Consider the following 25,860-nt stretch of genomic DNA (forward strand, 5'->3'; position numbering starts at 1 on the left):
TACATTTATGGGAGGAGAATGAAAGTTGGCCCTTAGATCATTCCTCCTTGATAAGTACCTTGTTGAGTTCCACAATAAAGTGTTACAATATACTTTCAGCATGTTTATACTGCCTTTCAGGCAAGCCTCATAAAGTGGTTTACATAAAATTATTGAGGCATCAGTGAACTGTGTTGTTCGCTTCCTTCCCAGGCTTCTCTAAATAAAATGATCACGTCGCCTCTGGCATTCTACTCCACTACCCCCAATAACTACCACCACTTTGCAAAAAAACAGTCACCTGAAGAACCTTAGGATCATATAATTCGAGAGCTGGAAGGGGGCACAAGGGTCATTTAGTCCAAACACCTACAAAGCAGGAACCTTTTGCCCAGCAAAAGCTGGAAGCTGGAACCCACAAAAGCTGGAAGCTGGAACCCACAATCCCGGGATTAAGTGTCTCATGCTATACTGGCTGAGCTATCCTTTCTAGCTGATGAAAAGTGGAGAGAGACAGGGCTTCTCCTTTGTTGGGTCACAACTGAATGTGTGGTCCCCAGCTGCCATCTCTTCTTCCCAGCAGCAGGTCCAAGTGGAAAGGGCAGGGGGATTGGGCATTAGATGGAAATAATCTGCAGTCAAACCCAGGAGTTTTGACTTCTGCTGTTTTTAAAAGCTGCAACAGGTCTTTTCTAAATGCCTGCCCCCTCACCCCCCCCCCAATTTTGTCAAAATTATAAGCTTCCTAACTACATATTTTGTATGGTTCCAAATATTGTAGTTAAAATTCTTGTGGGTTTTTTTTATTACAGTGGAGAAAATCCCTTTGCTACCGTGAAACTCCGACCAACAGTAACAAATGACCGGTCCGCGCCAATACTTCGATGAACAACAGTAACCCTTTTTTACCCTTCCTTGTTAAACACTGTCTTCAGCAATATGATTTTCAAATGCTATCTGAAGTTGTTGTTTTTAAACATTATTTAAATGTAATTAATGTGTACAGTAGCACTGGAATGCTGACTTTTAAAAAATATTTTTGCTTCCTATATCAGCTAATTATTGATGGGTTAAGATGCTTGAAAAATCTCTCCATATTACAGTGTGCCTTGTTTAGGAAGACAGAATTGTCAAAATAGGGAAGAGGTTTGAGTAAATTGTAATTACCAGCATAATTGATCATTTATTGCTCTGTGCAAGTTGTATTGATAGTCCTATGGGTAAGTTCCAATTATTATTTAAGTTTGCTTGTACCGTTTACTTAGATACATGAATACGCTTAGCCGATTTTTAAATAGACAAGCCATTTTAAGGATTGCCTTAACATACGATAGAATACTATGTAAAGCAATAGTCTTTGTTTCTGCTGGGTAAGATAAATGTCTTAGAATAAAGTAAGAATAAATATTGATCTTCTGAATGTTCAGAGAAGTGTAATATCCTTAACATGGTTTGCAATATGCCAAAGCACAATATTATACTGTCTTCCTTTTAGCAAGATTCTATTGAATAGGTCTGACCGAGACAAATTCTTTCAGTGATAAGTAACTACAATTAGAAATCCTGGCTATTCCTTTGCTGTGTTGTCCCTTTTTCAGGAGCATGACCCTCAGACGTTGTCTCTAAAGACAGGGTGGTACTTACGTAATGAAATACGGCTCATTACTGTATAAAGAATAATACTTCCAACACTACATATAAAAAGCACATGGATATATTTACATTTTACCTTTTTGATTATTACAGAATAACCAGGTAGCTATAAGCCAATGTCTTAAAAAGTGGCTAAGGGAATTTTACAGAAAACGAATGTAGATTGACATTCCTCCACCATTTTCAGATGAACATAGAGACATTCTTGTGTGTACATACAAGTATTTAAGTGAGGTTGGGAGCACGGCCTGAGAGGCTATTGTGGGTCAGGGAGTTGAACACACAGGGCCCAAGAGATTTAGTCAACAATTTTGGCAAGTGTTTGGCATGGTAAAAAAATGAGGGTTATCTAGCCACAGGGTGATCTTAAGTACTTAGCAGATACGTCTACCCTCTCTCTGCTTCTAGATCATCTTGCATTTACATTTCATCCCGGATTGTTGATAATGCAGGGCAAGCCACTATTTTCAAAAGTGCAAGGTAGAAAATGCATTTGTATATAATTGGATCCGTTCTTGCACATACAGCATTATAGGTGCTTCTGAGCTTTACACAGAACTTTTCATGCCATGATTCTGATGAACAGTTCTGAAGACTTCATGTTGTTTTGCCTATAAAAGTTGCTCAGTTAAATACCTTGCCTGTTACATATACAAACTATGGAACAAATGCAGTTTTTAAGAAGGGGGCTCTTTTTTTTAGCTCAAACCTATGCTTAATTTTTAATCAAAACTTAAATCAAAATCTCTGACAAATTGTTTACAAGCTGGGAGGGGACACACACTAGAAGTCATTGTTTTTTATTAAGTTTCATCTTTGAAAATAGCACACCTATTAGAAGTGGAATGCTGTGCTGAGCACCTCTAAGTAAACACACATAATGTGAGCGGGACAACATGCTTAACTTTCCATCAATCTGCAAAGTCTGCTACTCTAAGATACCATTTCTTTGCTTCTCTATTTGTGGAGGTATTGGGTTACTTACTGGCCTCTTCTACAAGCTTTTAGCAACCACAACAGACCAGGAATGTGCCAGAACAACTGACCTGAACAATAAAGGGAAAGAGAGTTAATGACTATAACAAAACATGACTTGAGATTTCAAACTGGTCTATTCCACTCTTCAGCTCTGCAAGATTCTGCAAAGCTCTGTTTTGGGGTGACTGGTAAAGGGAGGGTGGAAAACAATCTCTCTTATCTCAGCATAAATGTTACATGCCAGCTATTTTGCTTCCTAAAGTCAGAAGTTATGTGATCAATTAATTTTTGGCGTTGCCATTTGTATCACATTCACAGAGTTTTATAGGCAACTTTGGTAGTCAGCTGTTCTCAGGGTTTCAGCTTTAACTATTTTCGACAGGGCAGGGCTCTAAAAAGTGTGGCTGACAATTTAAATCAGACCAGCTGGAGGCTAAGTGGGGATGGGTGAGTGGTGTAAAACATCTGAGAGGCCCTGGTTGGTAAAACAGTTAAAATAGGACCCTGATTTAGAATCAACTCTCCCCATAGCCATAATAAAGCTCACCACGTGACTCTGAAACAATAACTATCTCTTGGTGTTAACCTACCTCACAGAACTGTTGTAAAGAGAAATGGGAGTGGGATAGAATCATATGCTGCTGTGTACTTTGGAAGACAGGATGTAAATATAACTACCAGTGACAACTACATAGAAAAAGTACTATGAAATATACTTTGTCACATCAAAGATTGGGGAACTTGTGGCCTCCAGATTTTTATCCACAAACTATAGTGTGTTTGGTTTTTGGGTGCCCAAAGGGGAGTTAATAACTATTTCTTAAAACAGCAGCAACACACAAATAGCTTTTGAATCTTTCAGAAGGAATTTTAGATGGTGCTGGTGAACTCTGATTTCAGTGTTCAATAAGACTAGGTATGTGCAGCCCCTTTGTGTATAAGCAAGTAGTTGTTTGGACTCCAGTGTCTTGTGAAAACATTTAAAAAATACTTTGGTGCACAGGTAGTTACCTAAGCGAATGGTCTTTTTTGCTAAACCAAATGCAGATGATTAAGGTTGCTTGGGAGCAATCATGTATTTGATCTTAAATACTAGAAGAAGCATCCCAGCAGGTACTAGAGGCCTTCTGTTTATAGTTGTGGCATAACTTCCAGCTGTAGTTCATGTCCAGTTTTGCTCCTGGTACGGGGTTTTGTAAGAGTCGTAGTTTATGCTGGCTGAGGCTGATAGGCTCTGGAAAGCATCACATAGGCTGCTTGATTGAGGGCAAGCAGCTTTTATATCTGCAAGGACTAACTAAATCTCTCAGTTTTAGAGCAGAACCAGCAGTCCACAAGCATTAATGTCCGTGCATGTATTTTTCACTGCCCTGAGCTTCCATGCTTAACTCTACAACCTTCATTGGCATAGACATCAGAGTTTTTATTAAATATTAAGAGTGCAAAGCACACCCGGTCCCCTTTCCAGAAGCCAAGCTCTGAATTGGAAGATCTTAACCTAGATTTAGAAAGGGGATGTGTGTCCTCTGGAATATGTGTAGCACTGATAACATCACAAACATGGGATACATATATGCCATATGTCCAAGTCTGGACATTAAGAAGCAGTGTTTGGAGCAGGGCAGTTGCTTAAGATAATGTGCTGGTCAAATAAATGTAACTAGTGGTACCTTGTGACAAGTTCTGTCAAGTATATCCAAAGATGTGGCACATGTCAAGCATTGTGTTAGAACTTGTAGTACTACCCATGAGATGTGTGCATTTCACATGTGAATTAAGGGCAAGCCAGCTGATTCCTAGCTCACAGCATTCCTGACACACTTCACATGTTAAACCAGTTTGCGGGATTTGGAGGCTGTTGGTTCAAAGAGGGGCAGAGCCTAATCAAGGTGCAGACAGAGTACTTGCCCCCCTGTATTCCCAGAAGTAGCTTTTTAGGTATGATGATGCTGAGACACAAATGTATGTGTGTAATGCATAAACTGTGTGTTGTATTCATGCTATATTTTTCATTAAAAAAACAAGTTGCAGGAAACAAATTTGTGTTTTAATTGTAACCTGCTTTGGGAACAACTGAAGAGCCAACTATAAATTTCAAATTAAATAAAGGTGGAGATGAAATTGGTGGCTTGGTGGTGAGTTCAGACTGCATTTATTAGGCAAAGATGCCTAATAGAACAAGCCTACCTTAGCTTGTGGTGGTTTGCACCGGCGTTACTAAACTTTAATTCTCTTTAGAAGAAAGAGCTGGGCCCCAGTGAAGTTGCAAAAACCCACTTTTATTTAAATTTCCAAAAGGTGCATTTTAAACAGAAAGCGGGGAGTGGGGGTGGATTTGTGTCTTACACACACACACACAAATGCTCATAGATCAGTTTCGCATGCAAGAGAAGAGAAAGAGACAGACTAATTTCATCACACTTTTACAAAATCATCTCTGAAGCATAAACTTGATTGTACATGACATTTACATTAGAAAAAAGGTACTACAATAGTTACAGCTTCCAAAAAACCTATTTGTGTTGATCCCTTAACCAAACGTTGCACCGCAGTTAGGACATCTTCGTTGCCTCAATGCAAGACAGAAGAGAATTCCAATAGGAAAGAATACGATGGCACAAAAGACACCGAGACAGGTGAATGTGTCTTCCAATACACCAACTCTGCAAGAGAGAGAAAAAGTAAGTTGCTATAATTGCTCTTTTAAAAGAAAATGTATAAAATGAGCACCAAGCTTGACAGAATGACAAACTTTCTGAAGATTGGTCTCTTGCAGCAATCTATAAGTCTATAAAACTTCCATGCACTTTTTAAATGTCTCTTAGATGATAGAAATATGTTTTTGAATAAACTACCCCTAACAAGTTGCTTTCCACACACTCATCTTCAAAGCTAGCTCACAACTTATTTTTGAATTTTTAGCTACATGAAGACCTTTGCTTAACAAATACCATCGTACCTTGGTTCTCGAATATAATCCATTCCGGAGGTCCATTCGACTTTCAAAAACCAAAGCGCGGCTTCCAATTGGCTGCAGGAGCTTCCTGCACTCAATCGGAAGCAGCTTCGGACATTCGGCTTCCAAAAAATGTTCGCAAACCGGAACACTTCCGGTTTTGCGCTGTTCGGGAGCCAAAACGTACAAGTACCAAGGCGTCCGAGTACCAAGGTACAATTCTAATTTAAAACAGCGCTACTCAAAGTGGTGGTCCCCAAACAACCACTAGCTGCTAGTCCCTGACAATTCCACCGCAGCCCAGGTTGGCTGGGATGCTTCAGAGACCAAATATGGTACCAGTCCATGGGACATTGGGGGGTGGGGAATTTGCCAGTCCACCACATTGGCTAGCTCTGAAAAGCACTGACTTACAGCACATTTTAAAACAGATAAAACCTTCAATACAAATCAAAATAAAACCTAAAGAATCAAGTTTTTAAAAATATGTGTTTAAACCCTCGGTTTAAAATTTTATTTCTTGAAGTCAGAAACGTTAATGGCCTACAGTAATGCAGCACTTTTTAAAAATTGCTTTTGAATTCCCATTCTCCCTCCCCTTACGAAACAACACTGTCTTTTAGCCAAGAGGCCCTGTGATGACTTAGCATTCAATAGCTTTCGAAACTGAGATAAAAGATCTCCCTTGTTTTGGTCAAAAGGCGGGTGCTTCTGCTGCCAGACCAGATGTTTTGAAGAAACGCCCTTCCAGACATGACTAGAAGCAATTCATGGTCAGTCAGACATTACCAAGGCTTACTCTGCATGTTTAACGTTAGGATGGGAGACGGAGAAGAAAAGAGATGTGGCAATTGTCCCCAAATAGCCCATTACGTAATATGTGCGACAAACGGGGAGAGAGGCTTCTCATCTGCACCAACAAATGAGCTTATTTCCTTTGGCAACTTCTTCGTTTGCTTCCCAGTCCAACAGAGGTCACCTCTCCTAGAGAGAGTTTTTCCAAAGCCGTTCTTAAGAGCCGTGTGAGATTCCTTCAGTCACACAGAAAGCTCACCCTTCACTGATGTCTCAGGAGAAACAGATCCCTCTTGGGGTTTTTGTTGTTGTTGGATTTTCATAGTGGGGGGCAGGGGAGAGTTCTAGGCACTCAGAATCCGCTCAGATGGGGAAAGAGATAGCCTCAGCATTTTTTACTCTGGGTAAAAGTCACAAGTTTTCTGCCAAGTTTTCTCAAGAGCAGAAGTGGAGCAGTGTTGATTTCACGAAAACAGAGGGCGTCCTTTGGCAATCACATGTGCAAGAAAAGCCAAAAAGAAAAAGAAAGGGAACTGGAGTGACCTTGAAATGCAGATGCAAATGTGTTTCAGCAGGGGCCAGTTGCCAGCAATGGACTCTTGCCATTTCTCCAGTGATGAAAAGAGCAAGCTACACAGAACAATGGCACACAGTTGACAAAAGAGACACCGGGGGGGGGGGGGAGCTCTGGGAGAACGAGCGGCAGGTGGAAGGTCCATGGTGTCCAAACCTTTTTCAAAGAGTGCCAGATTTGATGAAGTGAAGGGCCGACCAAAGTTGTTATCTTTTTTTAGGATTGAAGTTGTGAGCCTTTTTTAGGATTTTACCCCAGGTTAGGGTTCGGAAAAGGGAAAGTTTATCTGCTCTACCCACTTTTGTCTCAAGCTCTGCCTACCATAGAGGCGTGGCCCCCCAGAAGACTACCTAGAAGGGAATGCGGCCCTCGGGCTGAAAAAGGATCCCTGCCCTTGTCCTAGACCCTAACAGGCTGCATTGCTCCTTTGCTGCTAAAGTAGGGCAGCCATTTATGCATCACACAAAAAAAGGGGGACACAGACTCATATAAAATCTGCCCATGGGTGCAGATGTGCCCAGAGAGGCCTTCCCTGGTGCGCATGAGGTCCACTTCCCCTCACTGACTTAAAGTATGTACTGGAAACCAGGCTTTTAGTGTTGCAGCGCCAGCTCTCTGGAATCAACTGCAAGCCAAAATCAGACAGAAGCCTAATGTGATTATGTTTCGGTGCCTACTGGATACATTTTTGTTTAGGAAAGCTTTTCTTGTGGTGTAACCCAGTCATTTTGTGGTTTTTCAGAGTTTCAAGTATGGGTATTTTAGACCTTGTGAAACCAACTAAATTATTCTTGCAATTCCCACCAGCCCCAACCTAGTAGCTCAAGCATCCCACAACCAGGCTAGCCTGGGCTCACTGGATTTGCAGACCAAATATCTGGAGCTCATCAGGTTGCTAAGGGCTAGACATGAAGCCTGAGGGTGCTGCCCAATGAACACTGTGTTTGGCAGTTGTTTGCAGCTTTCCCACTGCTTAATTGTAGGCTGAACATTTCCTCCCCACTCCTTGTCCTGCCTGTCTTGAGTCTCAAGGTGCCACCAGTAGAGAAGCATGCTGAGACGGGCAAGGAGAGGATACAGGAGGAAGCATAAAGGAGGGGGCTGAGTCCCAAGAACAGAGGCTGGAGGAGGTGGGTACCTCCCTCTTCCAGGATGTGGCTCTGCCAGCTGGGGAAACAGAACTCCCATCTCCCTGTTGCACAGCAACAGGATCCAGGAAGGGCATCAGCCCATCATTTGAGGTGGAAGGACCATAGTCCGAAGAGGAGGACTCTGACAACTCAACCAGGACCCAGAGACGCTTCTGCCGCTGGGAACAGTTGCAATGAGCATCTGCACACTGCAGGAGCAAGCACACTTTTCTTATCTTCAAAAGCTGGGTGTGTGGGTGTGCCAACCCATTGGGACTGCTCTGCTGCTTCCATGCAGTTCTGACCTCCTTGCCCTGATCTTGGACTCTTTCAACTCAAGACCACTGCTTCCAGTCCAGCTAGCTTCACTTTTCCTGCCACAGCAGCTGCCGTGACTCATTACCTCTTGCTGAGCGTTTTCTCTGCCTCAATGGAGATTTCTGTCTTGCACAAGAAGAGCCCTGCTGGATCTAGTCCAGCATCCTGTTCTCATTGGCCAACAAGACGTCCCTCAAGCAGGATCTGAGCACAAGAACCCTCCCTCCTCTGACTGTGGAGGCAGAGCCTATAGGCAACATGGCTAGTAGCCCTTGATAGCCTTAACCTCCAACTTAGTGCCTGTTTCCATGGGCAGGGCAGGAGTCAGGATACTGCCTTAGCTCAATGCTACCCATATAGAGTTCTGGAAACACAAATAACACACTGCTTCCTTCATGGGAGTTGCCTCTTAAGATCAGATAATGAAGGAAGGGGAAGCCAGGAAGGGGACAGTAACAGGCTTCATTTAAAGACAGGCTAATCTTAGCTATAAAGTAAGAGTTTGCCTGGAGAACTTAAGCAGCTTTCCTGTGGCTTAAAGCCACGCCACTCCCAGAGGCTCTAAAAATAGGCAGCGTTTATTTATACCACAAGCAGGGGCCCTCACTTGAGCTGCCTGGCTGCTGCTGCTGCTGCTTGGTGAACTATTAGGATTTATTAAATAGTTGTCCGTAACACCTTTGGTCAAATGTTATTGCCCATTTGCCAAGCCAGTAACAAAGTTCTCAGAGTTAGCATCTCTCACACCGAAAGACGGGAATCTTTACTATCAAGGACTGCATTCCAGGGAGGAGAGGGGGGGAGATCCATCAGGGGCCACATGCTGGCGGCCAGGGAGGATGATGCCCGTAGAGACTGGCAAAACAGAAGGCCAGGAGCCCAAGCAAAGCCAATAGCAGGCAGAGGCAACTAATTCTAGTTCTGTCCCCCTCCCTTGCTGAATTCCACAAAAGCAACACTAAGGAGGAGCGCCACTTCTTGGACAAGAAGTAGGTAAGGCAGCAGACAGGTGAGGGTGGGGGTTGGCAGCGCCCCACTTGCCCCAGTGGGCCAGCTTCCTCTGGCTGGCGGGGGGAGCTACTCCCTTTCCCCTCTTTCTTCAATCACTCCTGCAGAGCTGCACCACCTGTCCGTGTTGACAGTACTGAGCTGGATGGACCAATGGTCTGACTCTGTATAAAGCAACTTCCAATGGCCTTTCTGGTTAGTCTAGCATCCTGTTCTCAGCCATCATGGCTAGTGGTCACCAACAGCCCTCTCCTCTTCACCTCTTTACTCCATACAGCCACAAGGGGAAAAGAGATGCCTTCTCTCTACAACAGGGGTGAGAAATCTGTTCCCCAGCTTGTGCTGGTGGAAGCAAACTCCCATCATCAGGCCCAGCCAGCATGTCCAAAAGCCCCAGATGATGGGAGTCTGAGTCCAGCAATATCAGAGGGGAAAACAAGTTCCCCACCCTCTGGCTCCACAAAGTTCATCTCATGACACTTGTGATTCCCTCCTATCCTTTGCAAAAACAACAACACCCTCTTGATACTTCCCGACAAAGATCATTCGACATTTTGTGTTCCTCTCCAAATTCCCCTTTACTTTGAACTGAAGAATTATAAAACAATGTCAGCGGCGAGTCTGTCCCCCCAGAATATTTCACGGCCGGTCAGGCATTTTGCATCTGTGGCACAATAAGACATAGGGAAATATTGTGTTCAGTTTCCTGATTATAATGCTAGCACCTCTGTCCTGTTTTCTAATGTTCTTTTCACACCACACTACCTGTTGTGATATGGGACTGTGGCTTTCTGGCCAAGACACTGGCATTTCATTCACGCCCGTGGGCATGATGTGAAAGAACAAACTTCATTGGGCAACGTTGGGCATCCATTTCCACACATGCCTGCTTCTGCTCCCCCACAAAAATGGCGTGGAAGAACTTCAGTCCAGGATGCTGCCTTGAATTTTGTCATGTTACTCCTGCCGTTTTCTGGGTTAAGGGGGATGCAAAAGATTCCCACCCACCCCCCGGAAACTAATAACACTTCCTTCAGTGGACAACATAAAGTCAGAAGATAGGTTTGAAAAAAGTAATAATACAATAAAAAACAAAGTGGTCAGTTTATCACTAGGGTGGATACTCCAGGCGTGCTTGGCCTTTTGCCTCTGGTCTCGAAAAACACCCTGACCTTGCTTTTGAACACTGCTAACGAATAAGCCAATTAAAGTCATGATCTTTGCAACGTGGAATCCGCTGGCTAAGGACTTGACTGGTGCAAGCTGCTCCTTGCTCAGCAGCTTCGACATGTTGGTCCAGGCAAGGGTGGGGGGACTTGTGAGTGCTGGGATAAAACTCCCACCAGCCCCAGTCAATTTGGCCAATGGTTGGGGAACCATCAAAGTCTAGTTACGTACTTGCCTGGTCTGAGACATTTCACTCCCCCGAGAGAAAGGATTATTTGGTGTCTGGAGCAAAACGAACTACTGTTATAATAATACAACATCACTATTGCACTTAGCACTTGTATTTATTAAAACAGTTCATTATGATCACAACTGGAGTGGGTCCAAAAAATATACAGCTCATGTGCCAAAGGCCAGCATAAAGAGACACAAACTTCAGCTGTACAGTGAGAGTGCCAGGCACACCTCGGGGTGAGGAAGAGAAATTCAAGAACAAGGGGCTGCCGCGGAGAATGCCTTCTCTCAGATCACCACCTACCAAACGTCTGAGGGAGGTAAGAACTATCAAGAGGGTCCACTTTGCTGATCTTAACTCCCAAAAGGGTCTCTGCAGGAGGAGGTCTTTCAGAAACCTGGGGTCTACGACAAATATAGAAGCAGACTGGGTGGGCTGTTGAATCACTGGTGAAAAGCAAAAATCTTCCACTGCCACCTGAGGGCAGGAGACTAGTTACTGGAAAACAGGACAAGCAACACAGGTCTGTTGTCCAATAGAAGGATCTGTCCAAGGAACCCTGGGAGCAGCCATTTTGTGTTCTGCCACACCCGCACGGCAGCCATTTCCTGACAAGAAAAATGCTACTTTTTCATTTAAAAAAAAAAAATGAAGGGGGAAGAGACTCTAATCTCTCTTGCTGCAAACCTCCCCACTCCAACTTCACATGGATTGTTAACAGGCCAGACTTAAAAAGAGAGAAGAGGTGTAAAAGAAATGAGAACGGTTATAATACCTGCAAGCTGGGCAGCCGCCAACGACAACGACGGACGTGGTGGGAGGTTGCTGGATTATCGTGTACGTGGTGTTGGGGTAGTTATGCGCCGGTGGACCCGAAGGCACAACATATCCTGGTGGGGGAAGAAGCAGAAAAGGAGCATGTTAAGTTGCTTTAAAAACATTTTGGAAATTAAGAGGCGAGGCCAAAGCTGTCAACATCTGTCTGCCTTGAGAGACAATGGAGTGTGATCATGGTATCTCCCCTGCCAGGTAAGTATGTGTGTCACAACAGCAGCAAGAATACTCATCGCAAAGTACTGGAAGACACAAGATTTACCCACCTTGGAAGAATGGCAGATGAAGGTGATTGACTATATGGGTTTGGCCGAGATGACGAGAATCCAAGACCAGGGAAGAGAAACGGTGGAAGAAGATTGGAGAAAATTTAAGGACTATTTAAAGAAATATAGCAAAATTAATGAGTGTTAAAATGATGTTGGATTAGAAATAAAGGAGTTAATAGCGACAACGGTTAAATTAAGGAGAGTAAGCAATATTAAAAGTAAGCTAAAAATAAGGGAAGGATTTGCTGAAAATAAATTTGAAATTGGAATACAGAAAGGGGAGGTATGAGGAAGTCGGGAAAGTAAGGTACAAGAAATTAAGAATTGAACTTATATATGTTTTATGTTTTATTATGTTTTGTGTTGTGCTTTTATGTTGTGTTTTGTTAATTTTGTTGAAACCTTAATAAAAAATATTTATAAAAAAAAAGAGAGAGAGAGACAATGGAGTGTGTCTCGGGGGGTTAAGTCAAACCACTGTGTTAGCCGCACCGAAGTGACCTCTCTGGGGTGCAAACCTGGGCTGTATGTATGGAGGTCCTGGGCTGGCCGGATGACAAGACTCCCCTCTTGGCCTCGCTGATGTGGTCCAAAGGGAAGCAGACCAAGACGTTTGGCACCAGCATGGCTGCAGGAGTTGCCAGGAGGAGGCACACAAGGTACCATCAAACCATCTTAGAGACCTCACTCTGGCTTTGTGTAGGGCTTACATTCCCTAGTGTAATGGAAAGCGTAATGCTGGTGGTCAACAAAAGAGGTTTAAAGACTGTCTCAAGGCAAGTCTTTAAAAATGTAGTGAAACACCAACAATTGGGAAACACTTGCCTGCAAGTGCTCCGAATGGAGACCAGCCTTTACTAAAGGTGTCATGGGCTTTGAAGACACTCAAACTCAGGATGCAAGGGAGAAACATACTAAGAGGAAGGCATGCTTGGCAAATCCACACCGTGATCAACTCCCGCGTGGAAACCAATGTCCCCACTGTGGAAGGACATGTGGATCCAGAATTGACCTCCACAGTCACTTGTGGACTCATTGTTAAAACCATGGAAGACAATCTTACTTGGCTATGAGTGATCGCCAAAGAAGAAGACACTCCCTAGCCTTTTCTTCTCCTGAAGATACTCTGCCAAGGCAGTGGAGATTTAGGATCAGAGTTTTCCTTCTCCTAGATGGGCTGCCTTCCCAGGTAGACAAGTTCCATTTCCCCCTCCCCCTACACAGCACGTGCGAAAACTGCCTTCTTGACCACTGGACCCACTATTGGTCTCATCCACTCAATCCACCTGCGCATGTCTTCGCATGCAGGCGACACCCCTAACTCACCGAGGGTTTGAGACCCATCAGATGGCTACCCCCACTATAGTGTTGCCAGACACAGGGAGCACTAGTGTTGTGGTTGCAAAAGTTAAAAGAGAATCCTCTTTTTTTCTTGGGAACATTACTCTTCCAGAGTCTGGATTCAGGTCAAGTCACATTTTTGTTTGCTCAGGGGAGAAGTCAGTCAGCTGATGTTTTTTTATGGGGGGGGGGGGAGCATGCAAAAAGAGACTGTGCAGAGACTTTAAGCAAACAGAAATTGTTTGCATGTAGAGACATACCTCTCCTGAATTCTCTTATCTATTAGTTACAGAAATTGATAAGCATTTTCTGAATGCTGCTCTACAGTTCGCCCCATGCCTTCCGAACACCAACGCTTTCTTTTCAAAAAATATATATTTTATTAAATTTCAAAAAAAATTCACATAAATTTCCAATACATAATTCTTTCTTTTGTTCTACTGACTTCCCGCCCCATTTTTAGTGGTAGTTTGTTTTTTGTTTTTAAATTCATCCCGTTGCTGCACCCAATCTTCATTCTTTTATTTCATAACCATAATTAATCTCCCCCTGCGTTCCCACTAACCAATGAAATAAAAATGAAATAAAAATATTTATATAAACTGACACTGTATATTACATAAATTAAATAAGGTAACTTATAACATGTGAGAAGTACTGCACATTGTGTTTAATTGTTACTAGTAATATTTAATATTACTGTCAAAAAATAAACTATGGTTCGGTGTGGTGTCTGAACGCAGAGCGTTTTTATTATTGAAAAACACTATTTATTTCAGGCATTTCTATCTATTGAATAAAGTCAGCTTTCCAAAATGATTAAATGAGCCAAGGGAAGGGGAAGTGGAGGACAGATCTGTGTTAACACAGGCAATAAATAGGACAGTGGGGCCCTCCCCCTGCCTTGCTTCCAAGTGACCACATAGCTGATAAATCTTTATGGGTTGGTATTTTTGTGGATTCATTCTTTCTCTCTCTTTCTCTCTCTCTCACGTGCTTCCTGGCACTCACTCACGCTCTCATGCATTCATCAAGATGGAACTGGGACAAAGTCTTCCAGATAAGACTTAATATTCACCATATGCAATAGCAAACTGTTCCCAGGTTTCAGTTCTCAGTTTTCAGGCCTACAGACATACACTCGGCTAATTATTAACTTCAAAGAGCATACTTTAGTACCACGGAAATGGCAAAAGAAAACCTACAGTTTGAGAACTCAGCCAAGGGTCCCAGTTCCCAGCCAAGAAAATGGATAAGTGCTTTATAATAATTAAAAAAAAAACAGCCCACCTCCTCCTGCTTAAAAAACATCACGCACCCAGGATCTCACAGCCAAGATGGCTGTGCCACAGGTGTCACTACTCAAAGCCTTCTCTGCGTGTGTTTTCACACCCAGGTTGTCACATGGCCATCAGACATTGCAATCAACACATGGGGCTACCTGGAATTAAACTCGTTTACCCACTGTGACCCTCCAAATAACAGCCCCCCCAATGGAGGTTAATTATCAGCATCGCTCTACATTGGGAGCCAAGATCTGTGGCCCTCCAGATGTTTGCTGGACTACAACTCCCATCTTGCTTGACCACCAGGCATGCCGGCTGGGGTGGCTTGGAGTTTGGAGCCCAACAACATCCAGAGGGCACCAGATTGGGGAAGCCTGCTCTGCCCTCCATAGGCATGGCACACGCTCAGTCCTTATTGTGGTGTTAATGGAGTGTTTATTAAATTCGTATACCGCCCTTCGTGCCCTCTTTGGAATGTCTTTTTAAAAGTAGGTTTTTGAAAGCCTCAGGATTCCCTCAAGCCTCTTTGCCAGCTCCCCTCAGTTTTGACTACCACACCACCCAAGTTCACTATTAGAAAGATTTATTATATTTAAAGGAAGGGTGAGGAACCTTCAATCCACAGGTCTAACTAGGCCCACCAGTGAGGTCCATTTGGCCAGAGAGGCTGTTTTGGCCCCACCTGCCTGTCAAATATGGCAGAGTGGCAATACAGTGGTATTTTGGTTTTCGAACAGCTTAGTTCTTGAACAACTTGGAACCCAAACGCTGCAAACCGGGAAGTGACTGTTTTGGTTTGAGAACTTTTTTTCGGAAGCCGAACGTGTTCCATTTTTGGTCCTCCATTTCTGATTAGTGTATTCCTCTTCCTGTTTGAGTTTTCCGTTTCTGATTTGAGTACCCTGCTTCCGATTAGATATTTGGAGCTTATATTTGATGCTTTTGTTTTTGCTTTTTTTGTGTGGCTTTTTTGTTCAATTTTGTTTTAGTGACAAACCCAGTTTCATAGCATAGAACCCAGTTCAGCTACTGATTAACTGATTGTGTGACTGCAGAAATGGATAAAAGCTGCAAAGCCAAGAGAACCATTAACAGAACAACTATAGAGGTAGTGAAATTCATGTTAAATTTCTGTTTTAGGGGTTGAAGTCTGGAACGGATTAATCCCGTTTGCATTACTTTCGATGGGAAAGTGCACCTTGGCTTTAGAACGCTTTGGTTTTAGAACGGACTTCCAGAACAGATTAAGTTTGGGAAGCAAGGTACCACTGTACTCAAAATGGTTTAACAGTCGCTCTCTCCCCCCACAGAGATCGCTCCAAGCCATTCTGGCCTTCAGGTCACTTTGCCTGACTGGACTGTGCCCCCTGTACTCTGGTAATTCCTCTTCCTTGCCTGTACAAAGGTGGACATTCGTTGCTCAGCCCACTCTTGCCCCTCACCCCACCCACAGTAGCATGCGGCCCCCCAGAAGGGAGTAGGCAGCCCTCAGGTCACTCAGATTTCAGAACGTTTTTCCCATCCATCCATCCTCCTTAACCGCAAGCTGAACTTCCCACAGGATTACTAAAGAAGCATGAGCTCATCACCCTTTGAACTCGAACTGGAATTTTTGTCCCAAAGCACCCTTTCCTGGGCTATTTTTTACTGTGGCTATAAGTTGTTGCAAGGGAACAAGATAACCTTTCCTTGAAGCTGATGTTTCCATCAAGGAAAAAATGCTTCTTACAGGCACACAAGCCTCAAATATGTTCTGCTTTGGGGTGAGGGGTTGGGGCTGAATACATTCCCCACTCCCCCAGCAAGTACAGTAGAACCTCGGCTTACACTCGGGTAACGTGAACTTCGGGTTGCGAAAGCGGCAAACCCAGAAGTATTCTTCTGGGTTTTGCCGCATGCACAGGATCGCTCTACACACCATGCGCATAAGCGGCACCTCCAGTTGCGGAAACCTCAGGATCCGACCGGAGCTCCGGAATGCAGAACTATGCAGAAATGGCAAAACTTACCAGAAGAATAAAAAATCAAAATAATAAACTTTTTGTAAAAGAATGGAAATGGTTTATTGAATATTTTACAAACAAGTTGTAAACAGTTACAGATAGGTAGGTGATTGGCAGATAGCTGTGATGAGCCTGTTGAGAGTCGTCAACGGGCTCATCACAGCTATCTGCCAATCACCCATTCCCACCACCCTTCTGAGTAATACCCCTCCCCACCTTCTCACTATATAGAAGGGTCTGGTAACTTCTGTTTCAGTGTATCTGAAGAAGTGTGCATGCACACGAAAGCTCATACCAAGAACTAACTTAGTTGGTCTTTAAGGTGCTACTGGAAGGAATTTTTTTTGTTTTGAAGTTGTAAACAGATAAAGATACTGGCAGGATTACTGTAATATATAATTAAAATAGATGAATAAAACAGTAAGTTAATTTAGAATGTGCAGGAAATGATAAAAATAAATTTAAGGAACCGCAGAAAGAGGAGTACGTCAAGGTTTGAAATGTTACAACTATTGTTAAACTATTGAAATGTATATAAATGGAAACTATCAATAAAATTATAAAAAGGGAAAAAATGCAAGCCAGCTAAATAGCCCGCTCCACACCAAAATATATTATCTCTGCCATTTTAGGGACTTTTAAAAACCAGTGGCCCTCCAGACATTGCAGACTACAACTCCCATCAACCCTATCAACTCCCTCTTCTCCCTCTGACTACTCATTGCTGTCCTACCACCACGCCCCTGGCTCTGAGCCTCCTTCCCTTAGTGATTCCTCCCACCATTCCTCTGTGTCCAACCCAGTCCGCAACAGGCTGGGAAGGCCACATTTGGCCCCTGGACCTGAGGTTCCCCATCCCTGCTAAAAATAATAAATATGCTGCCTCTGAACCCAGAGTTTCAGTGCAGCCATCATGACCAGGAACCAATGGTAAGGGGGATCAGAGGTAGTGGGAACCTGTGAGCCTGTTAAGACTCCCACTCCCATCAACCTCAACCAGTATGGCCAATGGACAGGGCTGGTGGGAGCTCTAGTCCAGCGGAATCTGGACCCCCAGAGGATTCTAGAATTCTAAGAGTTCTCTAGAATTGTTGGACGAATAAACCATAACAAGGCCTTGCTGAGAGAGGGCGAGTGGAATTCTACCACCATAGAAAAGGCAATCGTAATTTGGAACCTGACCTAAAACAACGCAGGTTCTTAGGAAGACTCAAGACTCAACTCTGGGAGACTCAAAGTTCAATTCACAACCTTCCAACTCTGGTTCCTTTTGTTTAACACGTCTCACCAACTCACAAGGCTCTGGCATATGTGCAATGTAAAGAGCTACAAATAAAACATTTGTATCGTAGGGGGGGGGGGTATCCAAATTACGTATATTTTGTACCTACTATTCCCCCAGACAGTATTAAACTTTTTATTCAAAAAAATCATATTAAATGTTTAAACTGTTTTGGAAGCCTTTTCAATCAGCGTAGCCGGGATGGCTGAATTTTTGCACTATCCAATTTTTAACAGGGAAAACAGAAAGGGAAAGCAGACAAGCCTTTCTGAGCTGCCTTTTTAAGGCAGGAAATACAGCTTGCTTTTTTAAATATAAAAACAACCCTTGGAATGTTTAGCTTGGGAGCTCTAACAGGAACTGGAAGAAATCCTACTTCTCATGTAACAGCTTCTGGACTGTTTAAAATCTTAAATTTGAAGCCTTAAAATTATTATCTAGGAAAGTATGTTGTTGTGAAATAACTGGCACTTTTTACTGTATTGTTTTAAGGTTGATGTGTTTGCCACACTGAGCTCCTTTGGGAGGGAGGGCGGAATATTACTTTTAATAAATAAATCTTTCTACAGAAAACTACCATTCCTGGAAACCAGTATACGAGTCCCCACTCTTGCATACAGTGGTACCTCAGGTTACATACGCTTCAGGTTACAGACACTTCAGATTACAGACTCTGCTAACCCAGAAATAGTACCTCGGGTTAAGAACTTTGCTTCAGGATGAGAACAGAAATCGGGCTCTGGCGGCGCGGCGGCAGTGGGAGGCCCCATTAGCTAAAGTGGTGCTTCAGGTTAAGAACAGTTTCAGGTTAAGAACGGACCTCCAGAACGAATTAAGTACTTAACCCGAGGTACCACTGTACTTTTATTTTAAAATAAGGTGTAACTGATCCCAGAATAAGAAAAATGTTTCTTAACACAAACTTTTCATATATTTTTTTTTAAGGCAGGAAACTTCCTCAAGTGTAGGGCAAAGAGGATTTGATGATTTGCATAACCCTGAAATCCCGTTTCCCCTTCTTGACATTGCAAAAGTTCTCCTGCTTGACAGCTGACGACATGCAACAAGAGCAGCGTTTCCTATCGCAAGAACTACCCACTTAGCCTGACTTGGGCGCCCAGTACCTGGGACTCACTCCTTTCCCAACACCCAGGGGCGCGGGAGGGTCAAGCCTGTCTCCTGCCCTGACCACGTGACCCGCCTTCACCCACACCCCTCCCACCCCAAACCTCTGTCTGCTGCGGCTGCCAGCGCGCAGTGTGGATGGAGACAGGCGAGCCCCTTGCGCTTTGTGGGGCTGCAGCCCCCCATCTCCCAGCGCTCTGAAACCTGCCTCACTCCTACAGGTTCAGGAGAGGGGGGTGATCCTCTCCATTAAACGCCCCTCCCGCAGAATCCACACCCAGATCCTCCTTGCCCGCCCCCCCTTCTCCCTGCTTACCAGCTCCAGGACCGGTGGGGTAGGTGTAGGGCGGCGGCGGCTGGAAGCCGGGCTGGGGCGCCGGGATGGCCCCGTAGCTGTTCGGCCCGTATTCGTAGCCGGCGCCCGCTTGGCTAGCGGGGCTGTAAGCCGGGGGTCTATCCTGGAGGAGGGGCTTGCTGTCCATGATCCTCGAAGGGGAGGGCGGCGGCGGAGGAGACTGCTGCTCCTGGCCGCCCCCGCCGGGGGATCAGCCGCGAGGAGAAGCCCGCAAGGCAGGCGGGAGAGCGCGGAGGGGCGCGCAACTCTCCGAGTAGAGGCGGAGAGCGCACGGCAGGCTCGGTGCCCGGAGGGTGGAGAGGGAGGGCGGGAAGGGAAGGCAGCCTCGCCCCGCTAAACCGGCAGCTCCAGCAGCAGCAAGCCGCCTTCGCCCCCTGGGCATGGACGGATCCTGCCCACCCGCGCCAGGGACGCACCCGCGCAACTCCGGAGCTGCACGGCGCGCCCGCCGCGGCAATGTGCTTCGCTCCTCGCAGGCCAGTCACAAGACTCGGGCTCACGTGACGCCGAGGAAGAAGAGGAGGAGGAGGAGGAGGAGGGAAGAGGAGGCTCCCCCGGCGGAGACACGGCGGAGACTCCGGCAGGCGCAGGGAAACCCCCTCTTAAAGGAGACGCCCCGGCGCGCATGCATGTGCGCGCGCGCGCACTCTCTCTCTTTACGCAGCTGGCCGAGGGGGGTCCAGGGCCGGGTGAGAGCCTGGCGGGGGCCGCCCAGCTCAGGGGCAGGAGGAGGGCGGAGGTGGGGCAAGGGCTGGCAGGCCGCCACGTTTTGAAATAAGCGAAAGGAGGGTCATTCTCCCTCGCCAGTCTAACTAGATCAGAGGTTAAGGCCTATTGGAAGCAGTGGGACTCATGGGCGTAGCCTGCCCCCCCCCAATGTCCATTTTATGGGGTGCTTTCATTAAAAAAAAAATCTCAACTATGATTCCCTAAAAAAAAAAAAAAAGCAAAAGCTGCCTCCCCCCCACCAACAAAATTCCTGGCTACGCCCATGGTGGGACTGCTTACTCCTAGCATAGCCAGGATTTATGTTGGGGGTGGGACACAGGACACTGTGAGAAGCCATGTTACAGGGAAGCAGGCAGAGGGCCTTCTCTGTAGTGGCGCCTGCCCTGTGGAACGCCCTCCCACCAGATGTCAAGGAAATACAGTAGTACCTCGGGTTAACTACTTAATTCGTTCTGAAGGTCCATTCTTAACCTAAAACTGTTCTTAACCTGTAGCACCATTTTAGCTAATGGGGCCTCCTGCTGCTGCCGCTGCGCCGCCAGAGCCCGATTTCTGTTCTCATCCTGAAGCAAAGTTCTTAACCTGAAGCACTATTTCTGGGTTAGCGGAGTCTGTAACCTGAAGCGTATGTAACCTGAGGTACCACTGTAAACAACTCTGACTTTTTAAAGACATCTGAAGGCAGCCCTGTTTTTCATGTTTGATGTTTTATCATGTTTTTAATATTCTGTTGGGAGCTGCCTAGAGTGGCTGGGGAAACTCAGCCAGATGGGCAGGGTATTATTATTATTATTATTATTATTATTATTATTATTATTAAAACTACAGTACACTTCTTCAAGGAGAGGTTCAGGTCTCTCTGTTGTCCCCTGCTGGGGAAGTGGGTACCTTTTCAGGTCTGTCACCATCTTCCTTTCGTTTCTCTCCATTTTCCCAGTAAGTCTTCTGTGCCTTTGCAAAACAGGGTGAAATTCAACAGGTGCAGCTTCAAAACTGCATCTTCAGATGAAGAGAATTGCTGCACCTTGCTGATTTGTAACTCTCTGTAGCAAGAACAGGAAACACCCCCCTTTGCTCTGCTGCCTGGGTGGGGGACCACATTCATATTAGCCGCTCCCCCCATCATTCCTGACAGAGTCTGACCTTTGTTTGACAGGTTGACATTCAACTGGTGAAGTCCTCTGTCAATGGAACTCCGGGCTGGCACAAGGCTACACCTGCTTTGTTTCTGTATTGTGATTCTCCCAAGAAGCTGGGGTTGGGGGAAGGCCTCTTCAGGGGGGGGGGGAGCTGACCCCACTTATGCCTGGGAGCCCCCACCATTGGCAGTTTCTTTCTGCCCTCTCCATATATTCCAGAAGAGCACACAGTGTCCTATTCCCCAAGGTTAAAGAACAATTAGCTCCCTACTAACTCAGTGCCTCTGCCCCCCCCCCCCTTACACTTCCTTTCCTTCTCAAATGGCTTTTTAAAAGAGTTGTATCAGGGTCTGTCTCTCGCTTTCAGACAATTCACCCATGGGAGTTTTATACTTTATTTATTTATTCCTAGGGGTAGTTGTCAACTTCCAGCTCGTAAATAAAATATCGCAGAATGGTTTTCATTCCAAGTGAGTTGTAATCAATGAAACTTCTATAAATTTGTGCACAAGTAAATTCACTTTTTTTAAAAAAAAAAGATTTCTATTTATTTAACAACTCAGTAGCAGGGGCATTTGGAGGGGTGTTCTAGGAGGGAATCCCCATCTCAAAAGAGGCATTCTGTCCTTTGTGATTAACTAAAACCACAAATTAATTAAAAAATAATGTTCGGTTAATTAACACCGCCCTTTTTAACTGAACAGAAAATAATGGATTAATCTTAGCCAATTGATCTACTGATGTTGCAGTCCAATAGAGAGAGAGAACGTAACAGCTCAGTGGTGTAACAGAGCCAGTGTGGTGCAACAGATTAGGACCTGGGAGACCAGGGTTCAAATCTCCACTCAACTATGGAGCTTGCTGGCTCTCAGCTTAACCTACCTCACTGGGTTGTTGTGGGACTCGAAGGGGAAAACCTTGTAGCTCCTTGGAGAAAAAGGTGGGCTATAAATGCAATTAGCAAACAAGTAACGGCTTAAATTACTAATGCCGCATTATATAGCTCAGTTGGTTAGCGTGCGGTGCTGATCACACAAAGGTTGCAGGTTCAATCCCCATAAGGGACAGCTACATATTCCTGCATTGCAAGGGGTTGGTCTAGATGATCCTCAGGGTCCCTTCCAACTATGATCCTTTGATTTTTTTGAATCAGAAGGGGTAGCTAACATCTGGTAACACCTCCCATCCTCCCTGTTGGCTAGAACCAATGTGAGCTGCAGTCTGCAAAATTGTGTTGATGTGGTTTGAGTTGAGAAAGTGGCCTTTCACAGGACAAAAGCAGATGTGATTAAGAAAGCAACATTTGCTTTAATAATAATAATAATAATAATAATATTTATACCCTGCCCTTTCCAGTTCAAAAACTGGCCTCAGGGTGGCTAACAACAAATTTAAAACACTTTAAAACACTCAATTATAAAAACAGCATAAAATAGAGTATAAAAACATGAATGACAATAAAAATCAAAAATCAATTAGATAACCCCCAGGGTTAGCTGGCTGAATTGGTCCTACTTGGGCCAGCGAAGAGGCCAGGGGAGAATTAGCTGTGGGGTCTCAGAGCAGGTGATCTTCATAAAAGGGGAGGGGGAGGGAAGAGAAGGGAAATAAAAGATCAGGCTGAATTCAAATTAAAGGCCAGGCAGAATAGCTCTGTCATACAGGCCCAACTGAAGGAGATTAAATCCTGAAGGGCCCTAGTCTCATGGGATAGAGCATTCCACCAGGTTGGAGCCATGACTGAAAAGGCCCCGGCCCTGGTGGAGGATAGTCTGACTTCCTTAGGGCCCAGGACCTCTAAACTATTGTTTTTCATGGACCTTAAGGTCCTCTGCGGGGCATACCAGGAGAGGCGGTCCCATAGGTATGAGGGCCTAAGCCCTCATGTGTCTGCCCCATTCACATATAAACTGAGCACCTCCATTTTTATTGCTCTAATAGTCACACAAGGGGAAAGAGCTGAACCCCCTCCCCTTATCCCCTTGCAGTCCAACTGTTCACACATATTTTGGGGAGCCGCTCACAAGCAGGCCCAAATGCAAGACTCCCCGTTATACGTCCCAAGAATGCGTTGTTCAGATATACAGCCTCTGAGCGTGTAGGCTCTATTTAGCTCTCATGACTAATAGTCCTTGCTGGACCTGTTCTCTGTAAGTTTGTTCTTAAAGGCCATCCTTCCTCTTCCAAGTAACAAGCGAAAGTGGCTGGCAGAAACTGAGCCCGAATCAGAGCACTGAGAAACCAGAATCGGCATGCTTGGCCGAACCCTAAGTTCTGCAGAAGTACAATCAATATTTGGGACCGTGAGGGCCATCTAGTACCAACTCCCTGCAATGCAGGGAGCCCTATATTGTCTGTTCTGACTGGCAGCTCTCCAGAGCAACAGGAAAATGAATTTTTGCTCCCACCTACTGCTTGATCTGTTTTAACTGGATGTATAGCTGGATTCAACCTTCAGCATACAAAGCATATGCTCTCCTGTTGAGTTATGGGTCTCTCCTTAAGCCCATCACACAACATACCCTTTTCAGACAGGCTCGTCCTTTGTCATCTTTCATCAGCAGGAAATGTTCTCATTTCAAGGAAAGCAGCCTTGTCTGCTTAGAAAGGAAAGGGCGGGGAGACAATATCAATTCTGCTTTCAGAGGCGACTGCCATCTGGTCACATGCCGATGGATTATCAAATGGAATCCTTTCCTCCCTCCTTATTAAACCTTGCGTGAAGTTAAATTACTTGGCAGTCACACAGAACAGTGTAGGGCGGTGTGTGGAGGTGGAAAACAGTGACTGGGATGTTATGAACAGGGCGAACAGGGTGCTATGAGCAGGAACCAAAGTGTGTTTAATTTTCCCCAGACTTCGAGATGCCTCTCTCAACAAGGCTTGTGAGATGCGACCTCGCTCATTTCTTCCAAATCCTGCCCAAGAACCCAACTTTTCCACAAAGACTTGGGCACACCTCCCTAGTTCAAAAGCCCTAAGTGAGAGGTGGGGAAACAGTAACCCTCCAGATGTTGTCAGACTACAACTCCCATCGTCCTTGACTGGGGTAGGGAAACCTGGTTCAGCCCGGGGACCTCCTTCTCTTCTAGGCAACCTTGCAAGGTACACTCCAGGGCCAATAACTTTGCCTTTGTACACTGGACTTGTTTCTACGTGCCTTCTTTATCCTGCTCCCTGCAGGCCAACAAAAGAGGTGTTATTAGAAAGCAAAGACGCATTCACACTGGGCAGAATCAAAGCAAAACCTCAGAGAGAGTGCCAGAGAAAGCCAATGAGGGGTATGGCTTTACTGGCTGAGGGAGCCGGCGTACAGCTTCCGGGTCATGTGGCCAGCATGACTAAGCCGCTTCTGGCGAACCAAAGCAGCACACAGAAACGCCGTTTACCTTCCCGCTGGAGAGGTACCTATTTATCTACTTGCACTTTGACGTGTTTTCGAACTGCTAGGTTGGCAGGAGCAGGGACCGAGCAATGGGAGCTTACCCCATCGTGGGGATTCGAACCGCCGACCTTCTGTTCGGCAAATCCTAGGCTCTGTGGTTTAACCCACAGTGCCACCCGCGTCCCGAATCATAGAATTGTGGAGTTGGGTGGTCATCTAATCCAACCCCTTGCAATGCAGGAATTGTTTTTCCCAATATGGGACTCGAACTCACGACCCTGGGTCCCATGCTCTACCATCTAAGGGAGATCAGGGTTCGAATCCCCACTCAGCCATGAAGCTCATTGGGTGGCCATGGGGTCCAGTACACTGCCTCCCACAGCCTAATCTACCATGCAGGATGGATGGGTGCGAGGATAACTGCAATAAGCAGTCAGAGGGCTCGTTCATTTATTCATTTATTCAATTTCTATACCGCCTTTCATCCCAGGATCGCGGGGCGGTTTACAACAACAAGAGCACAAAACAAAGCACGTTAACATATTCGCAGGCAAAAGCATTAAGCTCTTCCAGCCAACTCCTTCCTACTTCTCTTTTTATTCCAGATGCAGAAACTGGAAAGAGAAAGTGAGGGGAAAAAACCGAGAGCCAGATGGCCCACCACAAACAGTTCTTGCGCACACCCCTTGACGTGATACGGGAGCAGCCGGTCGTGGGAGGGCGGACGGCTCGCCTTACGACGCAGGGGGGAGATAGAACACTGTGCAGGAAAATAGAACGCCATGTATCCATCTGATTCCGCCCGCAGCCAATAGCAGCGGAGGGCTTCGAGCTCTCTGCCAATGAGCGGGCGGCTCCTGTTGGCCCGGATTTCCTCGTCCTCCATCCAGCTTGAGGTTGCTGGTGGAGGCAGCGGCCGGAGCTGCGCGCGTCTCCTGCTGCCGCCGCCGCTCCCGGTGCGCAAGACGTGGAGGAAAAGCCCAAAGCGGCCGTCCTGCTGGACGTTCAGGTAAGGAGATTAGAACCTGAGCGGGGCTAATAGGCGAGCTTCTCGGGTTTGGCTGGGATGTCCATCGTAGGTCGCAGTTCGCATCGGGCCCCTTCGCGGCCATAACTTTCGGTTTTCTTATGGTGGTCGCTGAGCTTTGCTTTTTCAGAGATGCAATGGCACATGACCTCTCCGACGGCTCGTTTGCTGTGGCAGCTGACAGCGCCGCCCGGTGCGTGCCTCCTCGGCAGCAGGATCTGGCCTGAAGGCTCCAGGGTTGCCTCGCCACCTCCAGGCGGCAGGTGGAGGGGCTTGAATCTCCAGGTGGGCG

At 45.6% G+C, this 25,860-nt stretch overlaps 3 protein-coding genes across 5 annotated transcripts in view; 2 read left to right on the forward strand and 1 right to left on the reverse strand.

The window, feature by feature from the left end:
- The window catches only part of BAIAP2L1 (BAR/IMD domain containing adaptor protein 2 like 1), a 58,436-nt gene extending 53,705 nt beyond the window's left edge, over positions 1–4,731 (forward strand). For 2 of the 3 annotated variants that reach the window (XM_083711619.1, XM_083711620.1), the window contains one exon: positions 792–4,731. In XM_083711619.1, coding sequence (XP_083567745.1) covers positions 792–867 — 76 coding nt within the window. In that variant the 3' untranslated portion in view covers positions 868–4,731. The remainder of the gene's footprint in view (positions 1–791) is intronic. The other variant, XR_014557783.1, reaches the window with a different exon arrangement.
- Positions 4,732–4,868: 137 nt separating this feature from the next.
- Positions 4,869–20,003, reverse strand: BRI3 (brain protein I3). The gene is made up of 3 exons (XM_083711909.1): positions 19,250–20,003; positions 11,569–11,683; positions 4,869–5,273 (listed from the first exon to the last, which is right to left on the reverse strand). The coding sequence occupies exons 1-3, from the start codon at positions 19,413–19,415 to the stop codon at positions 5,141–5,143; spliced, it is 414 nt and encodes a 137-aa protein (XP_083568035.1). The 5' UTR covers positions 19,416–20,003; the 3' UTR covers positions 4,869–5,140.
- A 5,109-nt stretch (positions 20,004–25,112) lies between these two features.
- Positions 25,113–25,860, forward strand: part of TECPR1 (tectonin beta-propeller repeat containing 1) — a 38,519-nt gene continuing 37,771 nt past the window's right edge. Inside the window, exon 1 of the mRNA XM_083711327.1 lies at positions 25,113–25,550. The gene's annotated coding sequence lies outside the window, so the exon portion shown is untranslated. The remainder of the gene's footprint in view (positions 25,551–25,860) is intronic.

Source organism: Podarcis gaigeae, assembly GCF_964106915.1.
Source record: "Podarcis gaigeae genome assembly, chromosome: 14".
NCBI classification, from domain to species: domain Eukaryota; kingdom Metazoa; phylum Chordata; class Lepidosauria; order Squamata; family Lacertidae; genus Podarcis; species Podarcis gaigeae.

Excerpts from the sequence above, each read along its gene's own strand:
- BRI3 (XM_083711909.1), bottom strand. The coding sequence starts at position 19,415 with ATGGACAGCAAGCCCCTCCTCCAGGATAGACCCCCGGCTTACAGCCCC. Across the intron at positions 11,684-19,249 it reads CCCCACCGGTCCTGGAGCTG|GATATGTTGTGCCTTCGGGT; the intron begins GTAAGCAGGGAG and ends TTCCCCCACCAG. Across the intron at positions 5,274-11,568 it reads GGCGGCTGCCCAGCTTGCAG|AGTTGGTGTATTGGAAGACA; the intron begins GTATTATAACCG and ends TCTCTCTTGCAG.